Source organism: Lytechinus variegatus, chromosome 7, assembly GCF_018143015.1.
Source record: "Lytechinus variegatus isolate NC3 chromosome 7, Lvar_3.0, whole genome shotgun sequence".
In the NCBI taxonomy this organism is placed as follows: domain Eukaryota; kingdom Metazoa; phylum Echinodermata; class Echinoidea; order Temnopleuroida; family Toxopneustidae; genus Lytechinus; species Lytechinus variegatus.
Genome location: NC_054746.1, coordinates 13,266,617 through 13,283,028, shown reverse-complemented (window position 1 = coordinate 13,283,028; position 16,412 = coordinate 13,266,617). Strand labels below are relative to the sequence as shown.

The following is a 16,412-nucleotide window of genomic DNA, read 5'->3' as shown; positions in this document are numbered from 1 at the left end:
TAAACCGAGGGACAAGCACAACGCTATGCATATGAGACATTGTTACACAATTCATTCATTATGGTGACTTTCCATGCGACCAGAGGAGAGCAGCATGTTTAAAATGCAAATTATAAATCATGTGCATACCCCATTAACAATTTAAAAAAAACGAAATCAAATGGAAAAGATAAACAGTATTTCATCTTTCTTTTCAAAGCAATTCAAGAGGTCAGATTTCTTTCCCAAGTAGAGTTTTCCCCTGTCAGAAAGAGGAGGGTATATGGATAGTTCATGTCTGTCCATGTCTGCCCCTCTGACAACTATGTACATTTTTTTAGAACAGGGACACATACGATTTGAGCAAAGAGACCTGATCCTTCTTCTTTTTCTGTCGTCCCTTGATTGAAGGTGATCTGAATAATTTCAGTGATTTTTCTGTATTGGCTTATGAATTGATCTCTATCTCTAAAACTAAGGTAACACCAAGACCAAATTCTCCCAATCAATTTTAGGCCGAATCAGAGTCAAATCTGTCTGGAATAGTTCCCGAATCAGAGCTATCGACTTCCCAAGATAATTGTCCAAATGCCTCCCCAAAATTAATTCAACCGAATTCCATCCGAATACATCCCAAATGTGGCTCGAAAAAAATGTGTCTTGGCCACGTTCTGGAGTATTTTGGAGGATATTCGGCTGGTTTTAAAATTTTCAAGACAAGCACAATCTCTCCACGAATGTTTCCGTTGGGGAGGGAGAACAGAATAGTCACGGATCCTTCCGAATCGATTCCGGGAGCTTCCCAAATCCGAGATGAATAAGTACCGAATCCAGGCCATTTTGGGCAGAATTGGTCCGAACTTGGTGTAACCCTTTGCTCAAAGCTAGGGATAGAACGGAACCGAATCAGCTGCGAATCCATCCATATACACGTATTCTGGTGGTTTCAGGAATATTCTGTTTTGCCTTCGTAAATGCAAGAAAATTCGGGAACATTGGCTGAAAAATTCAGGTCATTTTGAAATGATCAAAACCAGCCGAATACCTCCAAAATAATCCCGAGTGTGGCTACGATAAATTCCATTCGGGCCACATTCGGGATGTATTTCGATGGAATTCGGTTGGATTTTGGGAAGATTAAGACCTATTCGTATCAGTCGTAAAGGTCCGACTCTTGACTCTTGCCCCCCCCCCCCCATATTGTAGGAATCATTACTCGAATACAAAGAAGAATATAGACGAGTGAGACGAATTGGGCCAGAAATAATAAAAATGGCATCCAAAAAGCTGCCAAATCGGTAAATTATAGCCCATTTTGAAAGAATCTGGCACATTTTCGGGAAATTCTGTGGCGTACTGTGCAAATAATTCGGGCATAATTGTTCGATTTGGGTCGTTATTTAGGTCGTCATTTGGCGATAATCGGAGGATTCGGGCTAAATTCGACTCGATTCTGGCCGCTCTGGCTCGATTTTTGCCACTGTTCTGGTTGGCATACGGCTAAATGCTTTATGTAATATTTGATTAGTCAATGGAATACAGCTCCATACATGAAGTATAGTTAATTAACATAATATAAGTAAACTTTTGCATGGAAACGGGATTTTCAATAGCATGTTTTGCTGGTACAACTGAAGCTTTTAAACTGAGTGATATACATGTAGGTACTTCAAAAGTTTGGCCCCTTTTCAAATGTAAATACCCACTGGAATTGGACTAATTTATACAAATAAATTGATTGTTAATTTACATAAATTAGCACATTTTGCATGAAGACGGGATTTTCAATAGCACGTTTGATAGGGAAAATTAAATCTATCGTCTGATTTTCTGTAAGTTTGGTTTCTCTTTATTCCTTTTTATTGATTTTTACTATTCATGCATAAATTAACTGCTAATTTACATAAATTAACATATTTTTGCATAAAGACATGATTTTCAATATCATGTTTGATAATGAAATTTAAAGCTATTGACCTAAAAGAGACTTTCTTAAAGTTTGGTATCTCTTTATTTACTTTTATTAATTAATTCCTAATGGCATATGGCTTCATGCATAAATTACTGCTAATTTACATAAATTAGCATATTTTTGCATAACGTTGCAATTTTCAACACCATGTTCTGTGGGAAAAATTAAAGCTATTGACCTGATAGGGACATTCCTGAAGTTTGGTATCTTTTTTTTATAAACTTTTATTAATCAATTTCTAATGGCATATGGCTTCATGCATAAATTACTGCTAATTTACATAAATTAGCATATTTTTGCATGAAGATGCAATTTTCAACACCATGTCCTGTGGGAAAAATTAAAGCTATTGACCTGATAGAGACATTCCTAAAGTTTGGTATCTTTTTTTATAAACTTTTATTAATTAATTTCTAATGGCATATGGCTTCATGCATAAATTACTGCTAATTTGCATAAATTAGCATATTTTTGCATGAAGATGCAATTTTCAACACCATGTCCTGTGGGAAAAATTAAAGCTATTGACCTGATAGAGACATTCCTAAAGTTTGGTATCTTTTTTTATAAACTTTTATTAATTAATTTCTAATGGCATATGGCTTCATGCATAAATTACTGCTAATTTGCATAAATTAGCATATTTTTGCATGAAGATGCAATTTTCAACACCATGATCTGTGGGAAAAAATGAAGCTATTGACCTAATAGTGACATAGGGAAAGTTTGGTGCTATTGTAAACTCTGTCCCCAAAACTTCAAATTTAAGGCCTAAGGCCCCTGATATGTCCTAAAAAGAGTTATTCTCCGCGCATATTTTGGTACAATTTTCGTATGGATCTTTGCATGCATGACTGTGTCCGAGACAATCTCCAGTGGGTGGTGAATTCTCAGTTGCGTCAGTTTAATGGTAGGCGAAGAATAAAACTGAAAAATAAAACGTCTGATTTATTTACACGCGGAAATACACACGCATACACACACATCCTCACCCTCTTCTGCACGAACACACCCACCCACCGTACCACACTAACGACGATCTCGGGGCACGTCAACTTCTTGATTTTAGCATAATCACTCGATCTGTGGCATGCGGTCATTTGCAATCCTTTGCCTGTGCAATGGGTGCCCACTATAGGCTACTGGTGTCTGAACCGGCCATTTTTTAATTCCACATCAGGCAAGTCATTTTGATGGCAGTTCTTATGATGGACAGTTGCCCATGGTTGACCGAAGAAAGGCATAGCCAATAAGATAAGGAGGAATGAGAAAAAAGAAAACAGTTTTGCAATGTGTTTAGGAAGCGCGTGTCTGTGTGTGCGTGCGTTTGGGTGTGGCTGGAGGTGCGGCTGTGTGTGTAAGTGTGGGTGTGTCAGAGGTGATATGTTATGTGGGCATGTGTGTGAATGATTGGAAGGACGGGTAGGTGTCTTTTTGCTTGCAAACAGGTTTAAATTTCTTTCGCTGACTGTGTACTTCATCCACCAACTTGGCGCAAATGAAATTTTCTAGTGGAGATTGTCCCGTGGTCAGTCATGCATGCAAAAAACAATATAAAAATGGTAACAAACTGTACAGGGAGAATAATTTTACCAAGACGTTAATAGATCAATAATGAGGTATTCATACTTCAGACATGCTAACTTTAAGCTGATGGGAGATTTTTTTCTGACCCGGTCTGTAGATCCATGATAATACTGAACTTTAGTTCTGTAGCACAAGTGGTCTTAAAATAATTGTCCGAAAACACCACCAATCCGGGCCACCAATTCCACAAGAATTTGGCTCTGATTTTCTTCAGTCAGCCTGAAGGATTTAAGCCCCTTCTGGTGGGATGAGCATCAGCCATTCCATTCTATTCCATTCCTTGTTTTTATTTGGCAATAAGTCACGATTGACTATTTTGCCACACACTATACATGTATGTAAAGTAGGATAACAATTTTCATTTTTCATCAATTTTTTTCTATGATAAAATACTATTCTAATAAACATTTATAATAATGAGAGAAAAAAAACCAAAATCAACACAAATACTAAGCTTCCAAACGAAACAAAACACTGATGAATAGGAGCCTATGATATCAGCAAACTATAGGGGGAGTACTTCCCGAATAACGATAATGGTTGTTGGTCGATGATCTATGAAAATGATAATAAAGAAGAACATTTTCACTAACAAAAGGGGATGAAATTTCAAATCCTGAAGTTCTTCAGGTATACTTAAAATTCTCAGTGTAACAAGGTTCACATATCTGTATTACTACTAGATTTGTGATACATACCGCGTAATTTTCAAGGTAATCTACATAGTTCAAATAATCTTGGTGAGATATACTTTCTCGGGTTATATTTGACTCATGAAAGGTCTTATTTTGTGGTTATAAGTTTTGACGCATAATGGATCAGCGCTTGAATGAGATCGTGGAAGGCGGCTAATCACAAATCATTGATAGTTTGAATAGTATTTTCTGGCCAACCTGGTTAAGTAATTTGAACGGGCTTCTCAGCATGCGCGTGATTGCTAATAAAAAGCAAGCACTGCCCAGCCCCAATGTGTTAAATAAAATACATGTTACATGATAGACCATACAAATAATTAGTGCAGACATTGTTGGCTTATGGACGGTGCAATTAATCTCATCTGTTATTATTTAGTGATATATGTGTTTTATATGCTTATCTAGAATATTCTATCGAGGCATAAATGGGTGACCCCCTGTGTACATAGACTAAGGTGAACTTCCAAATGCAGTAGCCAAAATACAAGTAAATTTAGAGAGAGGAAAAACAAAACGAAATTTACATAAATAACAAAGATAAAATAAAAGTTTACATATTATGTGCACATTTATATACATTTATTTACAGCCTGTTATTTGCAGTATCTTGGATTCAGTTATGCAGAGAGAACTTAAAAATTAGATAGTGTATGTGTCCTTCTTACGAAAGACACAAGTGCTCTCTGGTGTGAAGCCTCTGATGAAGATAATCCTTTAATGTATGCTGCATCTTGGCAGTCTGTATCGACTAATAGCATTGTTCTTTCTACGACATAATTATGTTGAGTATTCAGTTAGGAAATGCCTTGTTGTTTCAGGCACTCCACAAACATCGCATAATCCAAATGGTTGTATTTTGAATAGAAATAGGTTTTAGTTTAATCCTATATTATCCATTCTTAGATAGTGCAAATGAATTCACTACTCTTGTGGTTCAAAGAACATTTAAAAGTATTTAGTAATAATAAAAGTATTTAATTTATTTTTGGATTCTTTTTAAGAGGATACATCTATTTTGCAATTTTTGCATGCAATGAAATTTGATCATAATATTTGATTCTCTTTTGTTTCGTTTGTTATGGAAGGATGTATTAAAGCACATTTGGCGACCATATCTATCACTTCATTGCCAGTGATGTAACAATACCCAGGTATCAACTCATAAGAAATATGTATTCCTTTATGAATAGTTGTGTCTGGAGCATCAACAACTCGTAAATAAACTATTCTTCATTGTTGTTTTTTAAAGCTTCTAGTGCTCCAAGAGAGTCACAGTATAAAACCGCTCATGCGAACAATATCCTGATACCTGTATTTGGTTTAACTAATATTGTGAAAGAGTAATGACAGCTAATTCTGCTCTGTATAAAGATGTATTGTTATGCAGTCTTTTGAATTCTAATTGATTAATGCGTGGTATGAAAAAATGCAGCAGCAGCCCTGCCCGTATCTGGAGACTTTGAGCCATCCGTCAATATATGTAGGTGGTTTGGCCACTTCTCACTAATAAGTTCTATACTTCTCTGTTTTTTTGAACAAGGGGTTGTTTGCCTTGGAAATAAGGTCACTTAGTTCATTTGATACTGATGTGTTCTCATAATGCCACTTAGGGATGTGTGTTATTATCAACATGTCCTAAAACTCGAATGATAAAATATGTGGTAATACTAAGACTCTGACCAAAGGATTCCCAAGTATTTTGATTCACTTGTACATTAAATTGCCAACAATCTTTCAAGTACTCCATCAAGGAGTGGTTTGGGATACTTTCAATACGTTTTTTGTCTCACCTGCGAAGCAGAGTGAGACTATAGGCACCACTTTTCCGACGGCGGCGGCGTCAACACCAAATTTTAACCGAAGGTTAAGTTTTTGAAATGTCATCATAACTTAGAAAATATATGGACCTAGTTCATGAAACTTGGATAGGGGTGATCGAGTATTACTAAACATTCTACATGGGTTTTAAGTCACATGACCAAGGTCAAAGTTCAATTAGGGTCAATGGACTTTGTCCAAGTTGGCCTGTTGAATTACCATCATAACTTGAATGTTTATTGGTCTAGTTCATGAAACTTGGACATAAGTGTAATCAAGTATCACTGAACATCATGTGCGAGTTTAAGGTCACATGTTAATGTCAAAGGTCATTTAAGGTCAATTAACTTTGGACAAGTTGGGGTTATTTGTTGAAATTTTATTGGTCTAGTTCATAAAACTTGGATATAAGAGTAATCAAGTATCACTGAACTACCTGTGCTAATTTTAGATCACATGACCAAGGTCAAAGGTCAACGAACTTTGGCCATGTTGGGGGTATCTGTTGAATTACCTTCATAACTAAGTTTAAAGTTTATGTATCCCTAAATATCCTGTGCGACTTTCAGGTCACATGATCGAGGTCAAATGTAATTTAGGGTCAATGAACTTTGGCCAAGTTGGGGCTATTTGTTGAATTACCATCATAACTTTAAAAGTTTATGGATCTGATTCATTAAAATCGGACATAAGAGTAATCAAGTATCACTGAACATCCTGTGTGAGCTTCAGGTCACATGACCACGGTCAAAGGTCAATGAAATTTGGCCTTGTTAATAATGATAATAATAGTAATAATAATAATAGATGAGAATTGTATAGCGCACTTTCCATCTTGAAAAGATGCTCAAGGCGCTTCAGAGCAGAAAACCCCCACCTATTTACATATACATTGTATATAATACATGTCTGAACAATAAGTCGATGTCTATCAAAAAACACTCTTATACAGGTATGTTTTCATGTTGCCCTTGAAGGTGGCCACTGAAGTCTGGGTTTTAAAACTCTGTGGGAGAGAATTCCACAGGAGGGGTATTTGTTGGATTGCTGGGGGTATTTGTTGAATTACCATCATAGCTTTGTAAGTATATTGGTCTAGTTCATAAAACTTGGATATAAGAGTCATCAAGCATTACTGAACATCTCATTCGAGTTTCAGGTCACATGACCACAGTCAAAGGTCATTTAAGGTCATGGAATTTTTGTCATTTTAGAGGTAATTATTAGATTGCTGTCATAACTTTCAAAGTTTATAGATATAGTTTATAAAATGTGGAAATAGGGGAAATCAAGTATCACTTACAAGTCTTAGGTCACATGATCAAGGTCAAATGTCAATGAACGTAGTATTGTATCATGATTTATGAATGGTGTTTTTTTGTGAATGATTATTTTATAGTAGATGTCAGCACTGCTGCTATATTAAATCGCTTGATGCAGGTGAGACTGCCAGATGCGCTTCACTTGTATGAAAAGGTCATTGGTTTTTGAAGCGTCTAATGCACTAGCTGTATTAGAATATGTTGTTCTAAAGTGTTTCCCCACACTTCTTTCGAAAATCTGACCAATTCATAGGTTTAAAGGTCAATCCATCCCTGAAAATGTAGATTTGAATAAATATAGAAAAATCAAACTTGCATAACGCTGAACATTTTATCAAAATCGGATGTAAACTAAGTAGGTTATGACATTTTAAATTTTTGATTATTTTTCACAAAACAGTGATATGCACAACTCAGTGACATGCAAATGAGACGGTCGATGATGCCACTCACTGTTTCTGTTGTTTTTTATTGTTTGGATTATTATATACAATATTTCATTTCTTGCAGATTTGACAATAAGGACCAACTTGACTGAACCATGTTATATTAAACAATGCTAATCCCACACGTTAAGGGGGGGATTAAGCTTTGTTTCACTAGAGAATGAGGAAAAAATATAATATTTCATATTTCACATATAATACAAAAGAAATAGTGGATGACGTCATCAGCTTCCTCATTTGCATACCGGCCAGGATGTGCATATAACTATTTAGTGAAATTAAGCGAAACTTAACTTTCTTATTTTACATCTGATTTTAATAAAACTTTCATTGTTATGTTTGATTTTCTCTTTTTATTCAAATCAACTTTTTGTTTGGGTGGACTTGTCCTTTATGAGACAATTTTTTAGTTGGGTAGTGATCTGAATCATTCATGGTTGGGGCTTTCCTAAGATGCAAATCAATTCTGACAGGGAAAAATCCAAAGATTAAGCAAAATATCGAGCGAGTGAGAAATACGCAACACGTCCGTGCGATCCAAACGTCATTGTACGCGGGACTTTCCTTTCAGGTGTTGTCTTCATGAAATAATGCCGATTTATTTTTAAAATGAGCCGGTCGAGATACCCTTCTCTTGCCAGATATGGAATGTCAGACATATATCATATCCTATCCACTGGTAATAAACATTCACCCCTCAAATTTCCTCCTTATTTTTTTACGATTTTTTTTAGTGCCACTTTAACACACAAGTCTATGGGACATGTTTTAGGCCTGTGATACCTCCACTCACTGGCACACCAATACATCAACCCTCTTTTCACATTCTCCTTCAAATATTGATGTATTGGTGTGAGTGAGTGTGAGGTTTTCCAAACAAATAACTACTAACGTCCAGTGCCTGTCGCACACAAATGTTGTTAGCCTAGATGAAAGTCTGATGAAAGGCTCTTGGAAAGAGACTCTTCTGGCGAAACATTTAAAGGGATACTCCGGGCTGAAGATATTTATATCTAAATAAATAGAGTAAAATTCAAAGAGCAGAATGCTAAAAATTTCATCAAAATCGGTGATCAAATAGCAAAGTTATCGAATTTTAAAGTTGCATTATTCCGGGGAAACAGTTCTAGACATGTCTTCATAAATGTTCATGAGGTGGGCTCACATCCCCACTCTCCTTCTTCTTATGTTATTACATCATAATTGTTTCTTTTTTCTTAAATGTGTAAATGATGTGTCTCCGTTATGATGAAATAAATTCCAGCAAGAAATAACAAAAGCACTAAATCATTTGTCAATCCAATTGTTTTAGTTCTTGGTAGAACATTTTTGAATAAACGTAATTTCAGGTAATACAGTACAAAATAACAAGTGGGGATATGACATCATCAGCCCACCTATTGAATATTCATGAAGACATGAATAGCACTGTTTCACCGGAAAATGCTAATCTTTGAAATTCAATAACTTCGTTATTTGTTTTCCGATTTTGATCAAATTGTCAGCATTTTGCTCTTTGAATATTACACTATTTCTTGAGATACAAATGTCTTCAGACTGGAATACCCCTTTAACAGCGATCACTGCCGTCACTTGACGAAAACATGAATGCTACTCAGATTCCTGGGACCTAAGCTCATTTCATTTTAAATTACATTCATTTCATCGATCTTTTGTGTGAAACGCTGCATGCCGGGCACATGGAAACATGCAAACCGTCGTTCAGGTATGTCATGAAATAAAGGGCCTTTCTGAGAGATAAATGAAGCGCAAAAAGATATACTTCACGCTTGTTCACTTATTGCAGCGTTATTATTTTTTTTCCTCTCGATAAGACTGGAAACATCGTCTCGTCGTCGTGTTACTTAATTTTGATCGATTTTAGTCAAATATATTCCTCGTGTTCTACTTGCAATGGCTCAAGGCTTGTCTAAGAGAGAGAAGATCCAATTGTGGTGGAGACTTACGAGGAAATATGTCTTCATTGCTTTGGTTCTTATAATATTATGCCCGATACCAGTAGTTATGAACACCCAGGTAGGTAGAACACTTTACTCAAGCAGTTCATTGAATGAGTCCCTGTAACTAAGTCCTGTTTGTTGGTGAATATACTTTATTGCTAATAAATTTCGATTGGTCAACAATTTTAAAGAAGAAATCACACTTTGACATGGATTTATTGGCGAAAATAGTCAAATTGACTGGTTGCCATATAAAAAGAAGAACCCGCCACCATCGGGCTTCCTTTTATTTCCTTAGAAAAGACGTTCGAAGTCACTTTCCAGGCCGAGGTAAGCGAATTTGCTTTTTTTTTGTAAGATTTTGATTTATAAATTGAAAATTAAAATTACCATTGTATGGCTACTCACCGGAAAGAGCCCCAGTGAGTAGCGAGAATGAGTTTCGGCAAATATTACTTATGAAGCGATTGCGTGTATATTTAAGTTTTGTCAGACGTGTATCAATCAGATATGATTATTTGCGTCTGGGACCGACCTTTAACGTCACCATCCGAAAGACGTGACTAGGGCTCGAACCTTAAACCTCTGCATCAATTCGTAACTTCCCCACATAGCTTGGATCACAGGCGCAAGCCACAACGCCCAGTTGCAATGAAGTCAGTTGTAATGAAGCGATGTTTGTCGACTACATAAAAATCCAGGGCCAAACGCGGTTCGGTGAAGGTAAGTATAGCATACTGGCGTAAATCCGTGTTGATGGTGGGGGGGGGGGGGGGGAGGTGGTGATTGAAATATTTTGGTTTTTTTTTTTCAATCATGTTTTTCGATATGCAAGGAATTGTCATTGATTTGTACATATGGCAAATACTCCAATATTATATTTTTTACCCCATGATGGTTTAGAGATTACATTAAAAATGAATTCATGAATAAATCATCCACTTCGAGCTAACGGATATCCACATACCCATCACGAATATTTCTTGTTAAGTTGATTTGATGTCCTGCGTGCCATCGACCATTACTGCAAACGGACCATCCTCCTGTATCCATGGTATCCCATGGACGACCTTTGTCACGACTTCCCGAGCGAGCATATCAATCATTTCTACTTGAGCTTTGGGGGATGTGGAGTTTGTCTTGCGTATATCAGGTAACTGCTTAGACCATCGTCATCTACCCTTAGCAGTTCCATAAGGTGATGAAAATTCCCATCAACTTCCTTGTGAACTTCCTCTGAAAGCAAGAACTTGGTGGAGGAGCAACCTAAGAGCGCTGACTATCCTCAGAAGTGAATTTCTCGCCCTCTCTTGTCGCTGACATTCGACACTAAGATGAGCTCCAATGGATGGCTTGTTGGATGCTTGTAGCTGTGACATGGCAAACGGATGGCATTCAGAGGACTGGTGGCTCTCAAACCTTTGGGTGGCATTTTTCCAATTACTGAAACCAGTGTCGATAAATGCAGACTCTTTCACTTTTACGAGATGAAGAAGGCTATTTCTTTCAGCTTTGGAGCAGTCGAAACATAAAACACCTGCCTTTCCTTCATTGTAATGCAGCCATGGATTAATCTGAAACGATTTTGCTTGGAAATAGACTTTTTGGTTTTTCCGTTCTTTTGGAGGGATGTTGGTACATGCTGGATGATTTGGCTTGTCATGATGAAGATGCAAGACTTTCACAATCACAGGTTTTTTGACACTTTGTTGGTCTTGATGGTCATGTTGGTAGCTGCTAGGTTCGGAGGTTTAGGCTTCTTCTTTACTGACAGTTGTAGACTCATTTGAGTCATTTTCTGCCACAGCTTCCTGTGGATCCTCTTCATCTCTTCTCCTGAAGAAAGACATTATTTTGCTCCATTTACGTCCTTTTGAACCGGACTGGGACATGATGCCAAAACTATACTCCCTAGCTATTACGAGTTGTCAAGTTTAATGAAGTCAAACTAACATACATGCATTACATCAAACTCATTACAACAGCCTCGGGCGTTAAAACTGAACATACACCACGTATGATCGGAATGCGAATACGCGCGTAAACTACATTTTTTTTTACATTCCATCTTTTACCGTGTTTACACATTGACTCGGCTCGCGTGTTGAATCCGCGAGCCGAGTCAATGTGTAAACACGGAGTTAATCCCTTCCCAAAGGCCCCCAACATTGATTAATTGGAAGAAACAGGGTTTCTCTTCAGTGTTATAAGGATATAAGTATTTCGTTTGGAAATGGTGAACAGGCTCTTTATTTGCATTTTATGATTTGCATTTTATTTTTATGCGGTATTTCAGGAAGAATTTTCACAAATAAAACAATTGTCTCTTGTGATTTTTTTTTCATTTCTTTCGTAAAAGAAGTGGGGGGATGTTTGTACAGGCCACTCCCCCCCCCTTCGTTGTGTACAAAGTCAATGGGAGAGGAAAGAAGTCACCGCCGCTGACGAAATGAACGGCAGTAAATGGAGTGGAGACTTCAACCAGGATAATGTCCAAAAGCCTAATTTAAAGATATTATCGATGGTAAATTTTGTTTGCAAATTAAAAGAAAATAGAAAAACTCTACGTAACCAGCAATAACAGTTTTTTTTTCGTTTGTCAGTAATACGGTCTATGCAATGAAAAGATTGGACCTTTCGCATAATGCGTTGCGTCGATTTGTGTGTAAAATAGTTTAGGTGCCTATGTCTTTGATATGAATATAAATCGCGCGCACTCGTCAAAATTGATTCAATTCAATTCAATTCTGGTTTTATTGTGAAAATGGTACATGACAAAAGTCCGAAGACTCATATCATATTTACAAAGTAAAAACGTACATGTATATTATGTACATTATATTATGTACGACGTCAAGAGCAAGAAAAGATGAGGAACAGAGTGCTAAAATAAGTCACCAAAGGGACTTCATATTGATCGGTAAGTGAAATGGAACGATTTGATTAGAGTTAAGATTTCGAGAAATAATTCATTTTGTGCAATCGAATGGAGGTGTTTTATCTGGACTCCAGGAATCTCCAAAGAAGTGGAAGGATCAGCTCATAGAGAGAGTTGTATGCGTCGTGCCTAGATTTTCCCGTGCACGGCTGCATGTAATGAACCCTTGATTTGGCCCTCCATAATATGCTGAATGCCTTGGCAAGATTGGTAATGACTCGTCATAGGATCGAACCCACAACCCCCCCTTCTTGAGACGGGCGCTCTACCACTAAGCCACTATGCCCTTCCGGCATAACCCCACAATCTTTAACCGTGACCCTTAGATTTTGACCATCTTTTGTTGATAGATCGGATACCTGGCCTTCACCATCTTCTTGATGGTGACCTTCTGGGTGACGGAGGTGATACCTTTACCAGTCACGGCACTCATCCCGATAGTTCTCTTCCCTCTCTTTGGTATCCGGGACACCCCCACCGTGATCGAGCAATACTTCAATGATGTCACCTACCTGCTTTTGGGGGGTCTGATCCTCGCCGCCGCCATCGAGCATCAGAACCTTCATCGTCGCTTCGCTCTTCGGGTATTGCTCCTGTTCGGAACTGATCCAAAGAAGTAAGGACTGGGTCTATCTTGGTAGCTAGAGCCTGAGAATATTATGGTTTAATGAATTTAATGGTCTCGGGATTAATGAATGCCAATAGTCGAATATCATTTCTTAGAGGTTCAAGATATCATGAAAACATCAAAAAATCATTTGGAACTTATTGTTTGTCTTTCCCCATTTTCCTTCTTAGTATTTTCTCCATCATTACAATCATCAATAACAACTTCGTCATCCTTATCATGATCTATTTCACCTCCATCATCATCATCCTCAAATTACACTAATCGAATGGCCAACTTCAATTCTTCGTTTGAAACTATGCCCTACTAGGAAATGGGGATTCCCGTGAACCATAATGATATATTTTTAACCAACTGTCTTGATGTTCCCTTTGCCAAATCGTGTCCCATGGGGTTTAAAATTGGCAAATTTGGCGACCATCTTGGATTTTTCATGAAAATGGACTATTTCCATATTTTTTCCACAGACAATGGGAAAATCTTGAATGAATACGCTTTTCACTGTGATTTAGATAGTAGGATTCGATTCAGTAGTTTTCTGGATAGAACCGATTAATATATATATTAAAAAATTGAATTCATTCCAAAACTTTTATGTTTTTTGTAAAAAATGCATGCGCATTGATATTTTTGTATTTGGTCATAAACATCAATATGTAATACAAGGTATTAGCGTTCGACACGAATGGGGATATGTTAACGAGAATATTGATATGCTTCATGGCAGTATTAATGTCTTAATTAACTCATATGAAGGGCAAATACTTCCAAATGTACTACTCGATATTGCGATAAAATGACACCAAAAAGCAATCTCCGTGTCCTATAGTCACACTAATTATACCGGCTACAATGCGATCACTGGCATTCCTTTCAATAGGGTACAATAGACTAAATCAGTCGACTCGGCACGCCTTTGTTGGTTCTGACTTCTAAGTAAATGGAAATAACAATGTCTTTGATGAGATCTCGCAATTCTATGATATTGCTTTCATAATCTTCATGCGGATTTCGGCTCGGTGTAAAAATGGCAAAGGTAAAGATGGCAGAGGTAAAAATGGCAGAGGTAAAAATGGCAAAGGTAAAAATGGCAAAGGTAAAAATGGCAGAGGTAAAAATGGCAGAGGTAAAAATGGCAGAGGTAAAAATGGCAAACTTAAGGTAAAAATGGCAGAGGTAAACATGGCAGAGGTATAAATGGCAGCGGTAAAAAATGGCAGAGGGAAGATCGACAAACGTATACATGGCCAGTCTTAAACCCCCATGCCATAAAATCCAAAAGCCCTACCATGTACAGTAGATCAAATACGAAAGGTTTTGAGAAGAAAATAAGAATTGTAATGTTGGACCAAAGGGTAACATTTTAAATCATATTTTAGATCTTCTGCACCGAATTGATAACACTTGAGTTGGTTTTTTTTTCTGGACTTACATGCGCGGCCTTCTCATGGCAAATCGTTCCTCCGGACACCTTGGATCCCAAATATTGTACTTAATTCATAAAAAGGGAAATTAAAACTGACATAGCAGAAAATAATTAAAATTATATTGGTTTTATGGAATCCACCAAAGATTCAAAAAGCCATTGAATTTTAATGGTGACTTCATTTGCGAGCAGTTTTTCCCAGATATGGTGTCATAAAGAATATCAATGAAATGTCATTTTCTTAAAAAAAAACGGTTTTTATTGTACCTTAAGTATATCAATATACAAATCATTTCTTATCCGCTCCTGGAAGATTTTTTTTAGCAATCACGAACCATTGATTAAAAATTGAAAAGTATACATTTTTGTGCATAAAATACGGGGTAGCTGCTGCTCATATATGACGTAACAGATCAAAAACTCAAATTTCAAATAATTTTCTTAATCTTTGATGAGGTTTCTGCAAACTTTCACTTCATTTTTGTTGCTTTTTTTACGTAAATCATTTGTCAGAGTGAACTTCCCCTTCAAAAAACATCGATAGAATAGTACCTGAGAAACGCCTATAAATTTAAATCCCTGATTCTCTACACATTTCCAAATTCATCCTGTAACCGTTACCATAAAAACTAGTTAAGGAACCTGACATTCACTTGGACTAGCTGCAATGAGGATATTGCTCTGAAAAAATTATCACTAATTGCTATCATTGTACATTTACCGTAAACTATATACGTATAATATCAACATCTATTCGGATCCATTATGATGCTGAAATAGGAAACTTTACTTTTATTATAGAACGTTTTGTTATTTTTCTGTTATCCAAGTTATGCAAGTGGTTCGAAGAAATCCCGAACTTGTCAATTTCAGTGTGTTAATGGTAGCGCATGCACATTGTTGTTTACATTAAAATCCGTTTGGTATGTGATGAAGTGCTGTTCTATCTTACGAACTGGCCAAGATAAATCCTTTCGTCACTCACTTATTGAAATCATTTTTGGATGAAAATTATTTAGTTTATTCATATCAACGATAAAGTACAGACCTAAAATGATGAGAAAAATCCAAATCATATCTAATCAGTTCATAATACTCATTTCGTCGATAGGAGTCCATCTGCCTATTCCTTGTTGATGTATAGCATGTCATGATCTTTACCTCTGTCATCTTTGCCTCTATGCCATCTTTACCTCTGCCAGTTTTAACTCCGTCATTTTACCTCTATCATTATTACCTCGGGGGGGGGGGGGTAATATTTATTGCTGTACACATGCGTGACCAAATTATTTCCAGACACCCCCAACACGATGTTTTTCTCTGTGTGCCAGATAACCCCCTAAACAAGTTTTCGCCAGAATATGACCCCTTAAAAAATTGAACCCGTGATTGACCAGTCTTTCTAAACCGCCCTTTTTGTTTAAAATCGGTGTTTTTGATATCCCTAACGAGTGCTCGCGCGGCCGGCCTGCGTCTAAAATTGAAAAAAAAACCCACGATTTTTAAACGTATTTTTTGGTCACGCATGACTGGCCACCCCCCTGGATAACCTCTCCCATTATTACCTCTGCCATTATTACCTCTGCCATTATTACCTCTGCCATTTTTACCTCTGCCATTTTTACCTCTGCCATTATAAC

The 16,412-nt window shown here is 37.0% G+C and overlaps 1 protein-coding gene across 3 annotated transcripts in view; it reads left to right on the top strand.

Moving 5' to 3' along the window:
• The first annotated feature begins 9,452 nt into the window (after positions 1–9,452).
• The window catches only part of LOC121418475 (solute carrier family 13 member 3-like), a 50,693-nt gene continuing 43,733 nt past the window's right edge, over positions 9,453–16,412 (top strand). The window contains exons 1-2 of one of the 3 annotated variants that reach the window (XM_041612379.1): positions 9,453–9,545; positions 13,069–13,334. In XM_041612379.1, coding sequence (XP_041468313.1) covers positions 9,528–9,545; positions 13,069–13,334 — 284 coding nt within the window. In that variant the 5' untranslated portion in view covers positions 9,453–9,527. Of the gene's footprint in view, positions 9,546–9,607; positions 9,857–13,068; positions 13,335–16,412 lie in introns of those variants that run through there. The other 2 variants (XM_041612380.1, XM_041612378.1) reach the window with 2 other exon arrangements.